At 46.8% G+C, this 9,201-nt stretch overlaps 1 protein-coding gene across 27 annotated transcripts in view; it reads left to right on the top strand.

The window, feature by feature from the left end:
- Nucleotides 1-600: 600 nt before the first annotated feature.
- CARS2 (cysteinyl-tRNA synthetase 2, mitochondrial) overlaps nucleotides 601-9,201 on the top strand; it is a 65,891-nt gene continuing 57,290 nt past the window's right edge. For 21 of the 27 annotated variants that reach the window (XR_013407736.1, XR_013407735.1, XM_077973991.1 and 18 more), the window contains exons 1-2: nucleotides 6,940-7,183; nucleotides 7,461-7,511. Coding sequence is in view for 4 of the 27 variants with exons in the window: in XM_077973991.1 (XP_077830117.1) it covers nucleotides 6,963-7,183; nucleotides 7,461-7,511 (272 nt within the window). In the remaining 23 variants the exon portion in view is untranslated. Of the gene's footprint in view, nucleotides 1,101-3,375; nucleotides 3,505-6,939; nucleotides 7,184-7,460; nucleotides 7,512-9,201 lie in introns of those variants that run through there. The other 6 variants (XM_028837307.2, XM_077974000.1, XM_077973993.1 and 3 more) reach the window with 3 other exon arrangements.

The raw sequence follows: 9,201 nt of genomic DNA, 5'->3' as shown, positions 1-9,201 counted from the left end.
AAGGAAAAGAAGGGCCGGGCACGGACGGAAGTGGCGGCGCATGCGCACTGGCACCCTCTCGGTGTCCTCCGAGCTGAGGCCTCGGAGTGCGCGAGAGACCTACCAATTCCTCGGCGGGACCACCACTCCCAGCAGCCTAGGCGGCTCCCGCGCCTGCGCCATCCGTCACCGCCCTCCCTTTGTGTCGCCTCCCCGTACTCAGTTTGGAACGGCTTGGAGACAAAGGGGCACAAGAGGGAAGCTGCTTCCTAGTGCCGAGCCCCATAAGAGGTGGATAGGCCCGAGGGGCGCCTTCCCTAGCCCTTATCTCTTCCCGCCCTGTGCCACGAACACCGCTCTCGGAGGCTGCTCCCCACATTTGGAAAGGCCGCCAACAGAATGCAGACATCCGGTCGGCCGGCGTCCTGAGGCCATTCGGCTCCCCAACCGCCCCTCCCCGCACCCCGTCCCCATCGCCTCTCTGCCCTCCCGAAGCTCCCGGATTTTGGGCTTTCTGAGAAGCCCGGACGCCACGCGAGCCCGTTGCCTAGGCGACCGGCCCCGCGCGCCGCCCCGCCCCCTTCCGGTCAAAGGGCCGGCCCCTCCTGGGCGTGGCCTCGCGTCTTTGTGCGCTGCCCGCCAGCGCTGCGGTTCCTAAGCGGCCTCGGCCTCGGCCTCGGCTTCCGCCTCCGCACGGCTGCAGTCGCCGCGGGTCCACTCCGGGGTGGACCCGAGAGCTGTGCTCGCCACGCTTGGCTGCCTGGTTTTCGCTAGTTTTCTTCCGCTCTGAACCCTGGTCTGTTTGCATTGGGTGTTTTTCACCAAGTCGGAGAACGGTGCCTTGTCATTTTTCACCTTTCTCACCGGACTTTCTCTTTTCCGGAGAGCCGGGTTGGTGGTGCTGCCTGTGTATTCCACGAACCTAAGTAAGCCCTGTCCCCAGCCCTTGCAGTGTTTCTGTGTCAACTCCACGCCAGCGCGCTTCTCCACTTTTTCTTAGCCTTTTAATTTGGACAGGGTCGGATTTCAGCTTTTATCCACCGGGTTTATCCTGTTGCAAAGCAGAGTGCACAGCTTTAGACACAAAATAACTGCAGTTGAAATGGATACACATTCTCGTGGTAAGATTTGGAAACGTGGTATTTGATGGAACCCTGTTGTGACATCTAAAACTATTTGCATTTTTTTAAAAAAGTATTCTGTGTAATCCAGTAAAAATTTGGATTCGTCCAGTATTTATAGAGTAGATTATTAACTGCAGTGGTGCTCATTCAAGCGCCCTGCAGGGTATTTTGTGCTATGGATGTGAGTACGGCAAAGAGACTGAATTTAGTTGTTTTGTACTTGGAATCGGATTGTTCACGTTGGAACGTTGCTGCAATGATAAATGGATGGATACTCTTTACACTTTGAAGTGGGTTTAATCTTCACTTTTAAGCCCCTTCATCTCACCTACACATCAGGAGAGCTTTTGCTTTGATATGTGGGGAAATGGCTGTTATTTTACTTACAGATCACGCTATTCTAGTCTTGGCCCAGTTAAAAGCAAATGAGTACTTTCGTTTCTACAAGATTTATTGGCCACTACTTGGTCTGCACTAAAGACTGTAACACTTGGCCGGACGCGGTGGCTCACGCCTGTAATCCTACCAGTTTGGGAGGCCGGGGTGCGGATTACCTGAGCTCAGGAGTTCGGGACCAGCTTGGGCAACATGGTGAAACCCTGTCTCTACTAAAAATACAAAAAAATTAGCAGGGCATGGTGGCGCGTGCCTGTAGTCCTAGCTATTCTGGAGGCTGAGACAGGAGAATCACTTGAACCCAGGAGGTGGAGGTGGCAGTGAGCCGAGATTGCGCCACTGCACTTCAGCCTGAGTGACAGAGCAAGACTCATCTCCAGAAAAAAAGAAAAAAAAAGACTACGACAAGATAACATTATGTGGAAACAAACATTATGTCGAATAGAGAGTACAGAGGGAGTACAAAGTTGAATAAGGAAAATTACGCCTTTCCCTCTAAAAGCATATAAGTAATTTAAAAGTACAATAGTAAGAAATAGACTGGTTCTTCTATTCCTAGTAATCATTGGCTCTAGAATGAATAGTGTTTATCTGAACTCAAGAATAAAGTTGGAAGTAATTTACCCCTTACAAAGATAAGATGGAGTTTAACCTAGGTTATCGTTTTTTTTAAAAAAATCACAATACAGTACAATCTGAATAATGAATTTGTTCCTCTCGTTATGTATTCTCTTCACATACATATAAACCAAAAAGGCATCTTATGCATTCAGTGTGCCAACTACTGGTCCGTGTGCTGGGGATACAGTAGTAAAAAGTTTTTTGGAGCTTTACATTCCATAAAACTTTTAGCCCACCCCTTGGGATAAAAAGTCAAAAAATATTTTGTCTTCTTTGGAACAAACTTAGAAGACCAAGCAATAAGACATAATTAACTGTGATAACGAATTTTAAATGTCATTGAAGAAAGGTGCTTAATTTTGAAGATACGTTGTAGAATCTTGTCTGTTTCAGTTTTGTTTCCTGTGGAGTATTGCAAAAATGGATGCTAAAACTTTTCTGTAGAACAGAAATTTCAAATGGATTTAAAAAATAAACATTTAAAAATGAAATTTTTTTCTAAAATTATATTTCCAGACTAATTGAAAAAGCTCAAACCTATGAGAGTCAGATATAAGAGATGAACATACAATTCTTTTTCTTTTTTTGAGACGGAGTCTTGCTCTTGTCAGGCTGGAGTGCAGTGGCGTGATCTCAGGCTCACTGCAACCTCTGCCTCCCAGGTTCAAGCGAGTCTCCTGCCTCAGCCTCCTGAGTAGCTGGGATTACAGGTGCCCGACACCATGCCTAGCTAATTTTTGTATTTTTAGTAGAGATGCAGTTTCGTTATGTTGGCCAGGCTGGTCTCGAACTCCTGACCTCAGGTGATCCACCCACCTTGGCCTCCCAAAGTGCTGGGATTACAGGTGTGAGCCCCCGCGCCTGGCCAAGCATAGAATTCTTAAGTTTCAAAGTGCTTAAAAAAAATGCAAACTCATTTATCTTAAACTTGAAAACCCCTAAACCATATGCTACCATAATCAACTCTACTTCAGATTTACAAGATTTTGCCTTGAAATAAAATGTAATACCGAGAACTCGATTTTGTTATTGTTGTCATTAAAGACTAAGAAATGGCATTAATGATATTTTGGAATCATTAACACACTTCCTTGTTCTAAGCTAGATTGGAGAGGGAGGTGACTTCAATTAAACGGATCCTCTTTTTAGGTATATATGGTGTATTAGTCACGGTTCTCTAGAGGGACAGAACTAATAGGATGGAGATATATATATATATATATGTCTATTAAGTACTAACTTACATGATCACAAGGTCCCACAATAGACTGTCTGCAAGCTGAGGAGCAAGGAGAGCCAGTCCGAGTCCCAAAACTGAAGAACTTGGAGTCCGATGTTCAAGGACAGGAAGCACCCAGCACGGGAGAAAGATGTAGGCTGGGAGGTATGGTAATGAAGACCATTAGCAATCTATTTTACTTTACCTTAATATTCAACTTGCAAATATTCAATATGCAAAAAGATCACATTTCTAGCCATCATTAGGTATTGAGTTATGTTTATCCGTGTTTTGATGATCCCCAAAAGCCTTAAGAAAACAGAATTGGCTGCCGGGCACGGTGGCTCATGCCTATAATCCCAGCACTTTGGGAGGCCAAGGTGGGTGGATCACCTGGGGTCGGGAGTTCGAGACCAGCCTGACCAACATGGAGAAACCCCATCTGTACTAAAAGTACAAAATTAGCTGGGGGTGGTGGCACATGCCTGTAATCCCAGCTACTTGGGGAGACTGAGGCAGGAGAACTGCTTGAACCTGGGAGGCGTGAGAGAGAGGCAAGAGAATCGCTTGAACCAAGGAGATCACGCCATTGCACTCCAAGAAAAAAAAAAAAAAAACACAATTGGCCAGGTGTGGTGGCTTAGGCCGGTAATCCCACCACTTTGGGAGGCTGAGGTGGGTGGATCACTTGAGGTAAGAAGTTCCAGAGTCCCAGACCAGCCTGGCCAACATGGTGAAACCCCGTCTCTACTAAAAATACAAAAATTAGCCGAGTGTGGTGGCACGCCGCTGTAATTCCAGCCACGCGGGAGTCTGAGGCGGGAGAATTGTTTGAACCTGGGAGGTGGAGGTTGCAGTGAGCCGAGATTGCGCCACTGCACTCCAGCCTGGGTGACAGAGCGAGACTCCGTCTCAAAAATAAATAGATAAATACATAAAAATAAAAATGCAAAAATTAGCTGGGCAGGGTGGCGCACGCTTGTAATCTCAGCTACTGTGGACGCTGAAGCAAGAGGACTGCTTGAACCAGGAGGCAGACGTTGCAGTGAACCCAGATCAGGCCACTGCACTCCAGCCTTGGTGACAGAGCAAGACTGTCTCAAAAAACAAAAAAACAAAAAGGAAAGAAAACATAATAGAATCACTGCCAGTGAGGGGCTAAAAACATTACATGAATTTTATGAAGACAGAAGATACTATTGTTAATTTAAAAATTATGATCTATGAACAATTGAAATATGCCAGATGTCCAGATTCATGTGCAGATTTGATCTTCAGTGTTACTAAGCTGCTTTCAGAATCTGTGCTCCAGTTATTTCCTTGAATCCATGCGTTCTCACAGATTGCAGCTGAGCTTTTGTTAATTTGCTTTATTTACTGGCACATCTAATATCTGAATCAGCTTTATCAGGTATTTTACTATTCAGATTTCTTCCCACCTGCTCAAGTAATCCCTTGTGTAAGGGATTAATTCATCAACATTCAACAAGCCCTTTTCTTTCTTTTTAAATTTTTTTTCCAGCCACAGCAAAACAAAACAACAACAACAACAAAATAAAACCCAAGTCCTTTTCTGAACTTAGTGCAGGGCACAGTGAGAAGTTCAAAATAATGTACAATTTAAGATACTCAGGGAGATAAATATACACACAGCACTAGAAAGTTACAAAATAACAAAGCAGTAAAGAAGTGATAATATTCAGGAGAATTTAGAGTAGTTAGGTAAGATGAGTGGTTAACATTGATGTAGACAATATGGTCTCTTAATTCTAACATTTTAACCTTGTTAAATTAGACCATAGATTACATTAGACTACAGTTAGCTTGAAACAGAATTGCAGAGTTGGACTCCAGGATATTGAGAAACTACTCTAGGTACATACTTGTTTGTCTCTACTTAAACCTTTGCTTTTCGATAAAACACCAAAGCAAACTAAAAAAAACAAACAAAACAACAACAACAACAACAATAAAAAGCAGGAACCTCTCCTGTTTTGACAACTGGAAAAGCAAAGGGGACTTTTTCTTTTTTTGAGACATTGTATTGCAAGACACCCATAGAGGCACCTTTTTTTTTTTTTTTTTTTTCAGATGGAGTCTCCCTCTGTTGCCCAGGTTGGAGTACAGTGGCGTGATCTCAGCTCACTGCAACCTCCACCTCCCGGCTTCAAGCGATTCTCCTGTCTCAGCCTCCCCAGTAGCTGGGACTACAGGTGCACGCCACCACACCCGGCTAATTTGTGTGTTTTTAGTAGAGACAGGGGTTTCCCTGTATTGGTCAGGCTGGTCTCGAACTCCTGACCTCAGGTGATCCGCCCACCTCAGCCTCCCAAAGTGCTGGGATTACAGGCTTGAGCCACTGCGCCGTGCCCAATAGAGGCACATTTGTCAAGGTAATGTGAGTAACTTTCAGAATGTTTTTGTTCTCAAGATACCTGATCATGGAACTTTTAACCTTAAGATGAATCACAACCAGACATTTCTGCTATACATATCTGATGAATGTAGTTTCCTAGCTTTGGTCATTTCATCCAGAGACCCCAGGAGAGTGTTGAAGTGCAGACATGGTATGTGTGGTGGGGGGGATACACGCTGTGTATTGGAGTGCAGGTGTAGTGTGTGTTGGAGTACACACTGTGTATTGGGGTGCACACTGTATTGGGGTGTAGATGTGTGGGGGCCCACACTATATTGAGGTGCACATTGCATTGGGATGCAGATGTGTTTGCTGGGATGCACACGTGCTGTGTTGGGGTGCACACTGTACTGGGGTGCAGACATGGTGTTAGAGTGCACAGTTTATTGGGGTACACACTGTGTATTGGTGTGTATACTGTACTGGGGTACAGACATGGTGTGTGCTGGGGTGCACACTATTGGAATGCTGACGTGGTGTGTGCTGGGGTGCATCCTGTGTATTGGGGTGCACACTTATTGGGATGCAGACTGTGCTGGGTTGCACACTGTGTATCGGGGTGCACTGTGTTGGGATGCTGACGGTGTGCTGTAGTGCACACTATATTGGGGTGCAGATGTGTGCTGAGGTGCACACTGTATTGGGGTGCAGATGTGTGTGCTGGGGTGCACACTGTATTGGGGTGCAGATGTGTGTGCTGGGGTGCACACTGTATTGGGGTGCTCATGTGTGTTATGGGGTGGACACTGTGTATTAGCGTGTTGACCTGGGGTGTGCTGGGACGCACACGTGCTTCGCTAACAGGCCGGGGCCCAGCAGCAGAAGCTTGCACTGTAAACGCTCCCCCGGGCGCCGCGCACACAGGTCCAGGCTGGTACGGGGCGCACACGGACGCCTCGCAGGACCTGGGCTAATAAGGAGAGGAGATCGGCCCGGTCCCGCCTCTTCCTACGGCCTCCCGGCGCGGCACCGCCCTCCTCCCTCCACCCCTGGCCTTCCCCGCCCCCACCCCTTCGGGCCCAGGTTCTCCACCCTGGCGGCGGGCGACTCGAGCCAGGCCAGAGGCAGGCGCTACCTGAGGACCGCTTCCGGGAGTGGGCGTGGCCCCAAGGGCGTGGGAGGGGCGGGGCCGTGCTGCTTTTGCGCGCCGGGCCGCGTCCCCGGTGTGGCTCCTGTCTCCGCCCAGTCGTAGGCTGTGGCCGCTGACATGCTGAGGACGCGCGGCCGAGTCCTGGGCGCCCCGCTGCTCCAGGCCGCGCTGGGCCTCGGGCCGGCTGGGTGGCACTGGCCTGCGGGCCGGGCGGCGAGCGGGGGACGCGGGCGGGCCTGGCTGCAGCCCACGGGCCGGGAGACGGGCGTGCAGGTGTACAACAGCCTCACTGGAAGGAAGGAACCCCTAATCGTGGCGCACGCCGAAGCCGCCTCCTGGTGGGCCGCGCGGGACTGGGGCACGGGCGGGGGCCGAGCGTGGTGGAGACTTCCCACAGCTGAACGGGATCTGGGCTCGGGGAGGGCGTCGTTCTAGAAGCTGGGAATGCGCAGTGCATTTGCAGGTTTGGGTATGAATTGAGCAAGTATGATAAACCCCGGCTATTCATCCCCCAGAAGTGGTTACTTTAAAAATTATATGATAATTATAACTGAGAATCGAAAGTCCTTTCTTGCAAGTATGTTTCACACGATGGATTTTAACTTTTTTTTTCAGGTATAGCTGCGGACCAACTGTATATGATCATGCGCACCTTGGCCATGCTTGGTGAGTTTCCTGGATTTGAATTTTCAAAGGACCATTTATTTTTGAAAGCCTTTTGCTGATTTATTTTATCTCTTAAGTGGCAACTTAGGGATGTAGAATAATTCCTACATTGCAGGCATTGTGGGAGATGTTACAACCTCGTTTGGTTCTTACAGTGATTCTGAGCACTTACGCTCATTTTACAGGTGAGGAAACTCAGGGAGGCAATGTGGAGCGCTGTAAAATGACCTGTTTTGAAACTAGATGTTTTTTGCTGGGTTTGGTGACATCAAGAGGCCTTTGCGGGGTCCCAGGGTCCTGCTGGTCAGTCATTCCTGGGCCCTACCACTTCTTAGCTTTTCAGCACTGGGCAAGTCACTTTATTGCTTTGAGTCCTGGTTTCTTCATCTTTGTGATGGGAATGATAATTTGGATCTTATAACAATTTTAGTAAATAATGCCCATAAAATGCTGCTTAACACAGTACCTCACATGTGAGATGTCACAGGGCTCGATAGTGATTAACTTTCCTAAGAGTACACATTGAGGAGGTATTGGAACTGGGGTGAGGCTTGGTTTACCTGACTGCCAAGTAGTTGCTCTCTTAACCTCTTAACCATAAGATGTACTGCCTCCTACATTTGCCAAAATTACCACTTTTCCTAATATTTTGTATATTTACAAATATAGTGTACAAAAATTACATATTGTAGATTTTTTAAAACTTAGTATTGTTCAGTCCTAGACTAAAAGTAAAAAGTTACATTTACTCTGTATACTTTTGTTTTTCTTTTTTTGAGACAGAGTCTCTCTCTGTTGCCCAGGCTGGAGTGCTGTGGTGCAATCTCGGCTCACTGCAGCCTCCGCCTCCCAGGTCCAATTGCCGCCTCCTGGCAGCAATTCTCTTGCCTCAGCCTCCGGAGTTGCTGGGATTACAGTCATGTACCACCATGCCCAGCTAATTTTTGTGTTTTTAGTAGAGATGGGGTTTCAGCATGTCAGCCAGGCTGGTCTTGAACTCCCGACCTCAAATGATTGACGTGCCTTGGCCTCAAAGTGTTGGGATTACAGGCATGAAACCCCGTGCCCAGCTTACTCTGTATACTTTATATATGTGTGTGTGTGTGTGTGTGTGTGTGTATATATATATATATATATATATATATCACGGAGCAAGATCGGAGCCTTTTTTTGTGTTTTCTTATAACAAAAATAAAATCATCTAGGAGTCATTTTTCCCCTTTACTTTGGGCTAACATACTGTTAATTATCAAAAGCATATTTTGACATCTTTCTTGAATTATAAAATATGTTGGGGAAATGTTAAAAACAAAACCCCCATCCTGGAAAACCTCTCCACAAAGGTAGAAGAGAAAGAAAAGAGGAAGAAAACAGTTCTGTTACTTGAATAAGCCTTAAACCAGAAGGAGATGAGCTAAAATAACTGCAGAGACAGAAAGAAATCTCATCCTTCTATAGAGCTTTGAGGACACAACCTGTCTCAGTCTATGAGTCTGCTATAACAAAATATCCTAAAATGGGACTTATAAATAATAGAAATTTCTTTCTTTCTGGGGCTGTGAAGTCCAAGATGAAGGCACCAGCAAATTTGGTGTCTGGTGAGGGTCTGCCTGCTGTGTCCTCACATGGTAGAAGGTAGAGGGAATTCTCTGAGGTCCCTTCTGTAAGCGAATTAACCCCTGTCAGGAGC

The sequence above is a fragment of the Macaca mulatta genome, chromosome 17 (assembly GCF_049350105.2).
Source record: "Macaca mulatta isolate MMU2019108-1 chromosome 17, T2T-MMU8v2.0, whole genome shotgun sequence".
Taxonomy (NCBI): Eukaryota; Metazoa; Chordata; class Mammalia; order Primates; family Cercopithecidae; genus Macaca; species Macaca mulatta.
The sequence above is the reverse complement of the archived record's forward strand: the minus strand, read 5'-3'. Positions and strand labels throughout refer to the sequence as shown.